We start from the raw sequence: 14111 nt of genomic DNA, 5'->3' as shown, positions 1-14111 counted from the left end.
GCCCCCATGCCAGTGTCCTCAGGCCTGTCAGCCAGGGTCTGTTATTCACACACAGGAAGACACTTATTTGTGACTCCTCTAAATAGGCGCTGTACAGAACTGCTCACAGCTGACACACTCCAGATTAAGATGTTTTACATTCCATAAATAAATTGGGATTATCAAGGTCTAACACGCTTAAGGGGACAAAAAAAAGGAAATATATTTAAAAATATAATCATGTGTTGCGTTCAAAAAACAAATGATGTTTTTCTACTGTAGACTGGACCAAATTAAATTAGAAACCTATATATATATATATATATATATATATATATATATATATATAAGAAACCTAAATAACACAACAAAATCTCTTGTGGTCTTGATTTTCTTTTCACAAGCTGTCCTGCATGCTTGTTAAACGGCTACATGACACACTACCGAATCTTTCATAAACTACAGAAACCGAATGCTGCCTGTAGCTTAATAGCGGGTTCCTTTATCTATTGACAATGTGAGGTGACGTCAATGCCTTTTTTATTTTGTAATTTATAATTCATTCCAGACTCCAAGTGCCCGTGTGATGTGGACCTCCAGAGCAGTGACTGGGACATAAAGACCATCACCAGCTCGATGAAGTTCTACCTCAGGTATGTGCAGATCCTCCTGCAGGAAAGTGAGCTGCTTGTTTAGCCAGGGTCACTTATTAACCTCTCTTTACTCTCTCTTCCTGCCCGTGGCTGCATGGGTCCTGAGTTTCATCAGCTGGAATTCTGGTCCAGACTATTTGCTGTGGATGAGTAGGAGGGGGGCGGGGATCGGGGTATCCTCCTTCCTCCAGAACGTTTTGGACAATGATTAATCTGACCTACATTTTTATGATTCGAATCAATCAAAGAAAAAGAAAACAACAACATTTGTTAATTTAAAATGATATAATTTGCCATTTGAATTACAAACCCATCAATGAATGGAGTGTACATGCAATAATAATATGTTGATAATAACAAACTTCACCCAAACAGTGATCTTGCATATAAGTTTTTACTTTTTTAAATTTTTTTGCCCCCCAGGAGTCTTTCAGAGCCATTGATGACCTACGAACTCAACAGAGAACTTATCTTAGCTGCAAGTAAGCCCAGTTTTCTTGTGCTCGCTGAAACTACAGACTAATGAAATTAGTTTTGAGGGATATAAACATCAGTGTACATTCACAAAAAGGACTTTCAAGATGCATGGTAGTTTTGGCTGAGATCACTGGCTTAATATCTAAATTGCTGTTGTCTTTTCTCACTTTTAGAGTCTGATAACTTGGACTTCAGACTGGGTACGATCCACTCGCTGGTCTACAAGCTCCCAGAGAAGAACCGTGAGATGCTGAATCTTCTAATCAGACATCTAGTCAAGTAAGGAGCAACCAGGCTATTTATCACTCACAGCTTCAGGGTTAGCCCTGTAGTGAAGGCATGCCACGTATATCCTCAGAATGCTTCATTTCTTACCTGTTTGAGATGATGTGTGTTTTGTATCTCTGTTGTTGTTGTTGTTGTTGTCTAATTAGAGCGCTGTTTAGCAGGCAGCTCTGAGATGGTAAATGGAAGGTACATGCACACAATCACAAACTACAGAGGAGACATTTCAGCTGATTGTTTTTCAAGCTACCTCTTTTCAGAAGGAGACCCAGTGGTTGTGCTGGAATAGTTAGCAAGCATTGTGAATTATGACCTATGCTGAAACAACCATAGAGAATGATAAAGAACACACATATTGGCAAGAATGACATTTTATTCATTTGGATATGGCAGGCAGTATCTTTTTTAAACGGCACTTTCTCTTGAGATTCAGCCCTTTTCTTTGAGTAACGGTTAAGTGCATTGTTTTTTTATTTTGTATTTTTTTAATAGCTTTGATAGCACAGGTTACTTGTAGTCAGGCACTAAAGCGAGTGATGTCTTGGTTTGTTTTTCCTCGGATGGTTCCGAGTTGTGTTGGGTCACCGGGTTCAGGGTAGAGGGAGGTGTGGGTGGTTGTGATCCTCCTTCTGTGGTGTCCTGTTCTTTCTGTCTTCAATTTTCTGAAGTCGTGGAAGGTAGGGGGGGCTCTTTGGGCACTTTTTTGTGGTTGCAGCATTTGCACGCTCATCTGTTGTTTCCCATCGAAGGCAGCACAGCTGTGGCTGATGAAACTTGGATTTCCTGCACTTTGGGTCGTTTCTGTTAATGCGCCGCTCCTCCTCCCCCTCCTCCTTTGTGTTGTTCCGGACAGTGTTTGCAGTCACAGTGAGGAGAACCTGATGAGCCCCTCGAATATGGGGGTGATCTTTGGACCAACGCTGATGAGGGCGCAGGAGGACACTGTGGCAGCCATGATGAACATCAAGTTTCAGAACATTGTGGTGGAGATCCTGATCGAAGACTTTGAGAAGGTAACCACAACACGAAAATGAGCAGCGGCGCTGAGGATAGTGAATCTTCATAGCAAAAACAACCGTACGAGCATAAGAACACTGGAAATGTTACAGCTACACATATACAATCAAAATGTGGAGAAAACACACGACTCCACTGTTTTATTTCATCATTTAAAAGTTTGTGAAAAGCTTGGAAAGTTTCAGTGCTACTAGAAAGGTGAAGTTCAGGAGCATGAGAAAACAGAAAGAAAAGTACAGTGTCCAAGTCTGCTTAGTCTTAAACACTAAAGAAATTACATCTGTATTACTGATTTAAGTACTTCTGAAGTACCTTTCATGTAAATACAGATACCTCTTCTAAGACTTGTTTGAAATGTTTCTGTGGTCTGGAATTTGGCCAGAATAGAAAAGAACGTTTGGCTGTGCTGGGATTTAGTTAAGCATTTCCGCTGTAAGAAGATAGTGTTTTTTTATTTTATTATTTTGATTTGCTACAGCAGTTCTGCAGTTGAATTCTCATTCCTCCTCTTAACAATCGCCTCACTGGCTTGCAGATCTTTTCCACTCCCCCAGAGGAAAGCCCAGCTCCTCCCATTCCCCCACCCAGAGTGGCTCCACGGAAACGGCAGCCAATCACCATCTCGAAGCGTCCGCCACGCCCCCGGCCTGTCCTGACCCACAGCCAGCTTGAAGATCCAGAGGGTCAGTGCCTGCCTTTTATATCCATTTAGATGTGAATTGGCGATGCACCACAGAGAGTAATACTTCTATTGGCAGAGACTGCTGTTAAAGTAATGGCAGCGAACAAAATAATTCCATAAATCTTAGTGCTCTTTGTGCTCTTCTGTTAGCTACACATGTCTCTAGTGTGCAGTTTTAATGGGAGGAGGGGTGTATTGCTGGTATTCGCTCATTTTTCTTCTGAGTGCCTCTGCCCAGAAGGGGGCATTTTTGGGCGTTGAATTTTTGAAGCTCCTTTTACAAAATTTGATTTGTAATTTTTTTTTTTTTTTGTGAAGTCAATTGTAATGCATATTTATTTTATAGGTAACCAACGAATCCATTTAAATATAAATGAAAGGACTGACTCTCTTGACCTGTGATTAAAAAAAAAATATATATATATATAAATATATATCAAAACCAAACATGTACTCCCTTGCATGAGCTTGGAAACAACATTTGAGACAAGCGCTTCAAACTCTCGTTATTTTCCTGGTATTTCAAGCGTTGTTGCTTATCATACAGTGAAGTTTGGTACAAAAACAATGACAGCTTTACACCCTGTTCCTTGGCCTTGATTGCTGTCTGTCAGGTATAAAGCATCTAGCACTGACTCCCAAGCTTCCCCGACAGCCTGTAACACGCTGCCAGGGCAGGACCGCATGGAGTGGTAGCCTTGGAGTTACATTCCATCCCAGATGAGATCAGTCCAGCACAGAGGTGGTCGCACAGTAGCATGGAGCTCACCATAACTGCCGAATCCTTCATTGAGCATTCTGTAAGCATGCATTGTTTTAAACAGTACGGGCCATAATTTCAAAGAGTTTACTCCGGTTCTTAATTAACAGCTGTTTGATGAAAAAACATCTGTTGACTTTGCAGAGCTAGTATCAAACATCTGAGTCCTACAACTTAAGATCTCATAAGCACCATCTATCAGTAAAATAGGAGTTCATTCTAGACATGAGATGCCTGCAAAGGGCTGTTGTGGCAACTATGCACAGCCATTTCACCCACCTGTCTACTGTGTTGGGAGACATACATCACTGCAGAGCAGGGAGGAGCTACGTTGAAATCAAGTTTGAGTGTGTGTTTGTTTGTTTGTTTGTTTGTTTGTTTTTTTAGATGACCACAGCAGCCCTGCTTTGAATGGCGGCAGGTCGGAAGACACTGAAGCAGAGCGTAGTACAAAGGCCAGCCCCGTCCCTTTGCAGCGAACCAAGTTACTGAACAGCAGCCCGCGAGTCAACAGCAGTGAACTGGGGCCAAAGCCCCCCCAGCTGCCCAGACTGACCCAGCGCCCCGAGCGGCACTCGGACTCCGACGTAGCGAAGCTGGTGGCTCGTCTTCACGACGCCACTCAGACACCGGAGAGCCGCGCAGTGAACGGGGACGTGAGCGGCAACGTGGTCCGGGCAACTTCCTTCCAGATAAGGAGACCCGCGCCCCGCAACGTCCCTCCCACCAGAGACGGTAAACGCCCTGAGCTTCATATCTCATTGGCTGGGTATCTCCCACCTGCAGGAGTCCTGAAAGTATAAGGGGTCTGATGAACAACAAACCTAAAATGCTACAGAAATGAAAAAGCAAAGCATGTAAAATTTGCTGTCTATGTTTGCATCAACGTTTAAACATGAAATCTAGAACTGTAAACCAGTTAGACGTAGCAAAAACACACATATAATTCTCTTGCAGGGGATGGCGACAATGTGACTAAAGTGAGGACTCCAACAGAGAAGCATGTGATCTCCAGACCCCCCATGAGACCACCTGACCCCCCCACCAGGTCCCCCGCACCCCAGAAAACACAGAACCCAGGGGCCACAGAGGAAACCACAGCCTCTTAGTGAGTTATGCAGAAACAGATCACAGTCACATGCTGATCTGTTTATTTGTTGTCTCATTTGTAATGGTAGCTATTTGGAGAAGAAGGGTTTAGGTTGTGTACCGTGTACATGTTCTAGTTAAATTTGGTGAAAACGATTAACAGCCTCTAAAAGAAATCAGCCCATCGACACCTGTCAAAATATATTAGCTCCTATTGCAAAATACAGCCTTTGCTTTGTTTCTGAGCACGACAAGTGTATTGTCATTGTTCACTGGTGCAAGTTGCCTTCTGGAAATAGGGTAGGGAGTAGGAGGTGAAACCGTAAAAAAAGCAGCTTTGTTCATTATGAACCACTGTCCTCAGATAAACTGAGCACAATTCACAGCAAGTAACTTTGAGAAGGATACGGGCCGAGGGAATTGTTTTAGATGATGCTGCCATAGTAATTAGATCCATGTTAAAGATGCCGTCAGGCTTCGGAGCGCTTGGTGCCATGCCGAGTCAATAAATAAATGAATGCCAGCACATGGGACAAGCTGCTTCATGCCCCGCACCCCTTGACCCTGGCCAGCTGCAAGGTCTGAGTGGGGGGGGGGGGGGGTAAAAGAGATCAGATCAATGAAACCATGAACAAGGGGGAAACAAAAAGTATAATAATAAATAGTGAAAACCTCGACGACAGATGGTGTCTCCTTCCTGAAAAACAACCTTGGTTTTCTAGCAAAACCGGCTGGCACATTGAGTTGAAAGGAAAAAAAACTATTAAATAAAATAAATGATTCTGGTTTGTTAAGACTATCCTCAGGGCCACAGTTTTAGAAGAAACTTATGGCTGCAACGTGTTTCTGGTTGCTCACTTTCCTGTTCATTTGAGCAGCAGCAGATAGTGTCTCCCCACAATCCAGAGGCTCGCCTTGCCATCGAGGAACACTTCGAGTGAGGCGGAGGCAGGCTACGCTGTAACTGAATAAAAACTACTCAACCCGATGCTGCCTTACTGCCATGCTTCCCCCTCCGAGGAGACACTTGTTGTCACAGACAGTCACGTCTGGGCTTGTTTTCAAGCAGGTCTCTTTCACGGACTCAAGTTTGCCTGGCTTCCCTCTCTTCATTGCAACACAGGCAGGGAGAAGTGGCTCGGCAGCAGGACCGGTTAGACTTCCATTGCATAGCAGCACTCCATTCCTATTTTTACACAGAACACACCTGAGCACTGTGGCTAATCAAGATGCTGTGCAACAGGAGTCTTATTTCCATCCCTGCTGTAGGTTCTAAATGCTGTACACACATACATACACGAGTACCTGCTGCTGTAATTTATTAAGTAGTGATAGGGAGTTTCTTATGATAGCTTTGATATTGAAATTGCTCTATCGAAGCAAACTACAATGAAATACACAAATAAGACCAGGGAAAAAGAAAAGGAGCCAGGGGAAATAAAAACCTGGAGGTCTGAAAACCTCTGCCCTTCTAGTCCGTCCACCAACAGGTTCTTGGACTGTAGTCTGTACTTGGTTCATAGGTGGATCATTGTAGCACAAACTACTCCTAAAGGCTGTATGAAGTGATTGCATTTTATGAGGACTGGGAAACCATGCACATTTAAAACAAATATTCTGGATGACTGGGGGAGCGCTGCCCTAGCCTGTTAGATAAGAAGACATTTTCATTGTAAAACAAAGTGCTCAACCAGTTTTATGGCACAGGATACTCTGAACGTTCCACCTATTAAATTTAATGCGTTTTATTTGTTGGAATGGGGGGGGGGGGGGGGGGGGGTGGCTGAGTAATTGATTGAACTCTGGGGTGGGCAAATAAAACCTGCTCCTTGTCTTGTCATCTGTCTGTTGTGTAATTGTTATTATTGGACTGGGGTGATGTTGCATCTTAGTTTGGCCCGCAATTAACATCTTCATTTATCACTGATGGTCTGACATGCTTTACTGTTATTATTCCTAAGCGTCGCTTCCAAAGCCAAGTTTTTCGAGAACGCCTCAAGAAAAACCGGAAGGTAAGTAAGTTTATTTAAAAAACAAAAAGAACAAAAGCCTATTTAGATGAATTCTGTGGTGCCCAGCTACCCAAGCCTATATAGCTGCTACCCAATACTCGCCTGTGTGTCAGATAGATGATAGGGTTTATTGACAGGGTTAAAGTAGCTAAACTGGGTTTCACCAGGGCTTTGATTTCACGCTAACTCTCAAAGCAGAGGGACACCAGGTTTTTATATGCTTCAGTTTTATACACTTATTAAACAAAAAAACAACCTGTTTTTAAAAATGACCCATATTAATGTGTGAAGTATTCTTTGATTAACGTCCCTCTCAAACGTTATGTGTGTTCACTGTGATTTCGAAGTGTCCTTCACATTCCTGGACATTGAGAATGGACGTTCACACTGGCTCAAAGTAGAACGCTTCTCCTTGTTTATATCATAACAGTCTTAGATCTGAGGCCGTAAGGCATGAGAGCAAATGCTTTACAAAACAGACCCATTGTTTTTTATTTGTTCTGGATATACAGACTTTGATAACATCTCTACCAAACACATTGAGATATAATTGAAGCCTTGGGTTTCTAATTTGTAGTGAGATAGCTGATGCTGTGCAGGGACAGCACAGATGTGGAACACCACAGGAAGCTGGTAACCAAGCCTACATTTGAACTTCAAACCTAATGAATCCGGTATTTTTTTGAACAATAAAAAAACACAGAGGACCTGCCTAAATGCTGCACAAGTGTTAAGCAGTCAACTTCCAGACTTCCAGTCAACTTTTTAATTGTATTTATTTACAATCAACTGCTGTCTCACTACATACCTGTAAATGCAAATCAATTACCAATGCATTAATAACAATCAGATTACTGACCTGAAAAGTCAAAGCCAGCGAGCTCTACAGGACACCTCCTTTACTAGCCTGTCTATGACCAGACGCCACTGGAACGATCCTTAACTGTCTTTCCACAAGACTAGCCAGTCCACCAGGTTGATCGTGAGCACGGTTTCTGGTGCACCTCAGCTGTGGTAATTCTTCTGAGCAGAGTTGGAGGAGGGCTTCCTTTCTCTTGGCTGTTCTTGTGACGGGCCACGTTCATTTTGGAAACAGAAACGATACAAACGTGGCTTTCTTTGGACTGGAAGCGCGAAGCCCATACAAATTGAATGTGCTCTGCAGTCGTTTTATAAAGAAACTGGATTGGATATGCATAACGTTTTGTTCGTTTTGAAAACATATTTCAGTGATTTATAATAACAGACTCACACCTCCAGACTTTCCACAAGGCTTTTTTCTTTTCTTTTTTTTATAGTTTTACCTAAGATTTAAAATGGAGTGTTTAAAGTTGTAGATGAACTTTTGCTAAATGAGCAGGTAGTTTGATCATTTTATTTGAAAGCATAGGTTGCAATTTATTTATTTATTTATTTATTTATTTATTTATTTATTTATTTATGTATTTATTTATTTATTTCCAAAGTAGCATAGTTTGACACATTTGGGGCTACTCCTAGAATATTTCAAACTAGCGTATTGTTGGAATGTGTTTTCTATTGTTTTGGCCAGGTTACAATGTTTACAGGAAAAATACGAAAACAAAATTAATAAATAACTAAAATGAAAACATGATTACAAACATTACATAATGATTTACATAAAGAAAAATCTCCCTTTTACCAAAAGCTAGTAAAAACAAATGTGTTTTTAGCAGTGCTTTACATTGCTCAAGAGAATGAGAGCCTCTCACAACTAAGGGCAACGAATTCCAAAGTTTAGGAGCACTAGTGGAGAAACTCCGACCTCCCAGAGTGACACACCTGGTCAAGGGAACAGCCAGCAGCTCTGAGCTTGAAGAGCGCAGCTGACATGTAGTGATGCAGCAAGCCTGATAAATATTTAGGGACGGTTCCCCAGACAGCCTTGAAGGTCAACAGAAGAATCTTAAAAATAACACGATATTTGAAAGGTATCCAATGCCAAGTTTCCAAGACAGATGTAATATGTTCAGTTAGTTTTGTACTTATTTTTGCAGCAGGACATTCAGGAGCATGTTGCACTATTCAGATTATTTTATTAATGTGATTATTTGTTAGAATTAAACACATGTAGAATATTTAGGTTGATGTTTGATGTGTTATTCTATTGTGTTGTGTTGTGCACTGTGCAGCTAATGTGGTACTGTAGCTTTAATTGAAAGACAGACGCGCAGTGTGACGTTGCTGCTCACTGCTTGATTTAGGGTGTTTTCGAATGATCTTCTTCAGATCAGATTCGGGTTCAGTGAATTTTCTGCATCGCGATGATGGGGTAATTCGCAAGACAACCCCACCCCCGAACACGAAAACATTTCGGGGGTTCTAAAAATCTAATTAACCCCAAGCCGATGGGAATGTGACCCTCTCTTTATCCTTGTCTTCAGCAGAGTCCAGCTCAGGCCCAGTTCAGTTCATATATATATATATATATATATATATATATATATATATATATATATATATATATATATATATATATATATATATTTTTTTTTTAAGCAATATTGTGGTCTGTATAAAAGTAGAACTCATGTTTAAGGCAGAGAAAGCTAACCAGGATGGTGGCAAGTGGTGCAGTACAGTATTTGAACTTTTCTGGGCACATTCAGCTTGGCAACAGCCATCGTTATACACCAAGCCAGACAAGAACACATTCCTTGACGCAAATGACACAGACAGTTGATACATTGGCGTGCCAATTGACACACAACCAGGCAAGCAGACAAGGCAGCTACTAAACTGGGGAGGAATCCCTGCCAAGCTCATGCCCGTTGAAAGCCCTTTTGATTCATTCAGGTTGGGCTCGAGCCACCCCTGGTATAGCAAGCGGTGCAATTCACTAATTCATTAATTTGTCATTTTATTTAGGCAAAGTTGAGCGTGATAAAAAATAAAACATTTTTGAAATACACTTGAAAAGTAGATGGCGCATTAAAAAACGGTTTTATATATCGTGGACTAAAAACAATGTTGTGCTCTGGTGCTTAGCCACACTAACAAGTAAAGGTTATCCACCCCCCAACATCAAGCTATCCGGTGTCGCTCAATCAGAAACTCAATCCATGTACTACTTGCACCTGGTGTGCTTAAAGAGTGAGTAGCGAGGTTCCAAAAAATCTAACGTTATACGTCCCCATGTGTTGCTGCAACTGTTTAAATAATGTACCTGTAATTTCTCTTTTCATTGTTAACATCCTGACAATTGACTACTGCCAATTGACATGTAACAAGCTTCTTTTGAAAGCTGTGCAAGAAATATATATTGGTCATTTATTTTGGATATCTATACTATAAGACACTTGGCTGCCTGTTAAGAAGTGCACCACATTTCCTGATTTTACGTTAAAGAGCTCAGGAACACTTTTCTAATACTTCAACACCATTGAGCTCTTTGTAAACCCAGCAAAGCCATCCAGGATTGTGCAAGCTCATTGTGTTTGAACCCAAGGCCCGTTGTTCGTAAAAGGGTACAGTTAAGTGTCTAAAAGCTCTGAAAGCCGTATTCGAAAACTGCCTTTTAGTCTGCAAGTCTCATTCAGAAAGCCTTTTCTGGAACTTTTATTCTCGGAAAACTCGCACAGTTTGCTTCTTTTCACTGCTTATTCTTCTCACAGCTGTTTCTGTTTTTCCTTTTCTTTGATTTAGGGTCTGGTAGTAAAATGTCTTATGCAGATTTTTGACTTTTTCTAAAGTTTTGGTCTCTTTACTTTACAGTGCTCCAGTATCACCCTCTTATCTTTCACAAGCAAATTCAAGAGATGAGGTAATATTTTTTTTCCTAACATCTGAGCAATTAACTTTGATGAAGAAGTATCGAGTATCTAGCACTAAAGCATTGGCTCCATCCTACCTTTTTGTTCTGGAATTTTAATTGCATTGTTGAACTGCAGGGTTTATGGGGCTCAGAGCAGTGCTGTGCTTTCACAGAGAGAGAGAGAGAGAGAGAGAGAGATTTAGCTGAACTTGGAGGGACTCACACAATATGAATCGTTGTAGTCACGTACATTACAATTCACAGTTGCTGAATAATCAAAGTGATTATTCTTTGTGAAGCAGCAATGGGACCTTTGTACGAAAGTGTGTGTGTGTTCTCCTGATGGTGTCGCAGTGTATTCTGAACCTGCATGGGCTTCTCCTGGTTACGCCAGACCACCAAGGAGAAGTTCAAGATCATCTGTAGACAGAAACATTGCAGTTTGCTTACAATGCTCTCACGACAGTCGTTAGGTCAAAATAGTTGTTGGGAAACTGACCTTGATGCCCGGTACTGTAGAGTTTGTTAAGTGATAATACAGGATAGCCTTTAGTGTGGCCTGTGAGCAGTGACAGAAACATATAACAAGCCATGTTAATGCTCCCGCACATGACAGGAATGTTAAATATGACGTCACAATGTAGTCTATTTTTTATCTCGTGGATGTGTTGTACAGATCAAAATAACAAGCTTTCCCCTCTTTTATTTTTTCAGAGTTTAAAGTAGCGAGCTCCTGGCTGGGTCCAGGTCAGTCTCTATCCCAGGACTGGAGCCGAGTTCTGAAGGCAACACTCCTTTGATGTCAAACAGGAAGCTGCTTCGATGTTGGGTCGATGGAAGCGAATGCAGTGCTGAGACTTTGATTCCAGCACGTTCCACGCGGCACTCCAAATAAAAATGCTTTTACACATCGTTTTATTATTATTCATTTTAATGTTCAGCTCTTTTTCTTCTACTGCCTTCATTTCCTTTCATGGGTCCACCAACAATTGTGCCAGTAAAACACAAAAGTGTGATTGCTGTATTTTTAATTAATGGTGCTTTCTTTCTTAGTACTGAGGCTTCCTTGGCAAGGCCCGTAAAAATAAAAAAATAGCTGCTTGCAGTCTTATAACAGAAGGGGATGTGTTTTCAGCACTTTTCTTGGGTATAGAATTCAAAGTCTTACACTGTATTTTTGTCAAACACACATCACCTCCCAAAAACAAACACACTCCATCGATTTGGTTTTACCTCTTAAAGATTCTCCTTGTCCTGTTTATCTAACTCTTTTGCCCTTGAGTTTGTGTTAGAAAGAAGGGACCATTTAAAGTATTCTGTATTCTGGAACAAAACAGCCCGTTTAGACAAATGAATCGAATATTTCCATAGAGCCGGATTGCAGTGTGCTGTATGCTTGGAGCACACGATAATCAGAAACCGTATCCTGTTCTGTGGCCTGGAGGCTTCTAGCTTTGGTGTTTGCAGTGAATGATTAGTGGCAGTCATATACCACCATTATCTTCAAACTATTATTTAGGCCAATGTTTGTCTCCTTATATAATGCAAGTCTGCTTTGTTTGTTTGTTGAATTTTTTCTGCATGTTTATATTGTAGTCAGCAGTGTACCTTCATATATGTACATTAAACTGGCTTCAGTCACATGATCAGTATCTTACCTGCAAAGGACTGTATTAACCCTTTCAGGATTGGCGTGGGTGCTGGTAGCAGAGGGGGTGGGAGATTTCTCTATTCACTGGATCCTGTTCTTCTTTGTGTAGGAAGTGGGTAACCAGCCTTTAAAATAAGCTTTTTTTTTTTTTTTAGCTGTCTACCATAAAAGATTAAATATTTTAATGTTGTTGTTTTTTTTGACAGAATGCAATGCTATAAACTGCGTTGAAGGGTTAATCGCTGCATTTACTTTTTTATTCCTATCATTAACTGTTTTTCTTTTACTAAATGTGAATTTGGAATGTGAAACGTTGTTTGCTACACTTCAGCTTCCATGACAAGTTTGGTGGAATTCTCCATTCTATTAAAAAAAATAAAAACTGAAGTTTAAAAAAAATTACTTTCTGTGTGGAGCGCATTGCTCTCAGACAGATACATATGTTCATTAAAAAAACATTCACAATTCTCAATTCACACTGCAGGACATGGATGACATAAAGTTTGGTATTCATATAAGGTTTGTAATTCCACCTTTGGTCATATTTTCTAGCCTTAGAAAAGGTTTTATAGTTAATGTGACCAGGTCCTGCAACATAGTTAGTGCCCGATGTATTATACTGGGACGCTGTCATAATCCATCATTTTGTTCTCTCCATATTTTACAAAGACAGTGAGATCGATGTCAGTTATATATATTAACCTTGAGACATCTTTATGTTTAGATTGTGCACATCCCTGGCCATGGATGTACAGTGAAATCAGGATGTACGGAGGCACCTGTCCATACATGCGTATTTCACACATTTGTTACAAACAGTGCATACTGATGTCATTCATATCTATTAAATACTCAATAGTGCTGAATTTAGAAGTATTAAAAGAAACTAAATAACACTGAAGACATTGAAGCATTTGTCCTTTATTACGTTTCTGTTAGTATTTCTAAATACATACTGATGCATTGCCCTTGGTGATCAATGTTTTCCTGTATCTGGGGTGTGTTTCGTACTTGCTACTCAATAAGAATTTCGAAGGCTTGTGTTTTTAAATATATATTCCCAATCCTGTGACCTGTGTTTCTCTCAGTCAAGCCTGAGAGTCTCGGAAACTGGAAGCTAAGGGTGTCTTTTAAAGCTACGTGTTCAGGCCACAACTTATCAACAAGCGTGCTTTCCCTGGAAATATGTCTGTTGCCTTTGTGTACAGCAGAGTTTAGGGTCTTGTTTTCTGTAGATGGTGCCTGTCTGGTCAAAAGCCTGTATATTGATAATAGAATGTGGTTGTGGTCATATTTTGTGTGTGTACCATTGCACAGTGGTTTAAGTGTATTCTCTGTTTGTTTTAAAAGTATTAAAATTGTATTTACATATTTGCCAGGGTGTGGTCTATCCTTTCATTCAATAATGTGAGGGATTTGCAGAGCACTGATCTGCCATCGACATCCTTTAGCTAACTGTTTTAGGGTTAAGACACAGTTCGAGTTCATGAAGACTGGAGTAAACATTCCCCTTCTCCTTTTACCAGCTTTTCTTGTTTTTCAAATAAGCACAGAACAAAAGCCCATGTAACAGATGGGTCAGTTTACCACTCTAACAAAACTAGTTTCGAGCAATGTGTGTGTGTGTGGTTTTTTCCCCTATGGTTCAACAAGGATGATATAGGATGCATTGGCTATAAATTCTATGAAATATTCTGAATCTGTTCTAAATTAGTCAGTCCTTATTACTGC

At 40.7% G+C, this 14111-nt stretch overlaps 1 protein-coding gene across 1 annotated transcript in view; it reads left to right on the top strand.

The window, feature by feature from the left end:
- The window catches only part of LOC117412275 (oligophrenin-1-like), a 41951-nt gene extending 28200 nt beyond the window's left edge, over window positions 1–13751 (top strand). Inside the window, exons 15-24 of the mRNA XM_058989523.1 lie at window positions 548–632; window positions 1056–1114; window positions 1283–1388; window positions 2248–2407; window positions 2947–3094; window positions 4241–4588; window positions 4811–4961; window positions 6904–6954; window positions 10690–10738; window positions 11444–13751. Coding sequence (XP_058845506.1) covers window positions 548–632; window positions 1056–1114; window positions 1283–1388; window positions 2248–2407; window positions 2947–3094; window positions 4241–4588; window positions 4811–4961; window positions 6904–6954; window positions 10690–10738; window positions 11444–11455 — 1169 coding nt within the window. The 3' untranslated portion in view covers window positions 11456–13751. The remainder of the gene's footprint in view (window positions 1–547; window positions 633–1055; window positions 1115–1282; window positions 1389–2247; window positions 2408–2946; window positions 3095–4240; window positions 4589–4810; window positions 4962–6903; window positions 6955–10689; window positions 10739–11443) is intronic.
- The last annotated feature ends 360 nt before the right edge of the window (window positions 13752–14111 follow it).

The sequence above is a fragment of the Acipenser ruthenus genome, chromosome 16, assembly GCF_902713425.1.
Source record: "Acipenser ruthenus chromosome 16, fAciRut3.2 maternal haplotype, whole genome shotgun sequence".
NCBI lineage: Eukaryota > Metazoa > Chordata > Actinopteri > Acipenseriformes > Acipenseridae > Acipenser > Acipenser ruthenus.
This window is presented reverse-complemented; position numbering and strand designations above follow the sequence as displayed.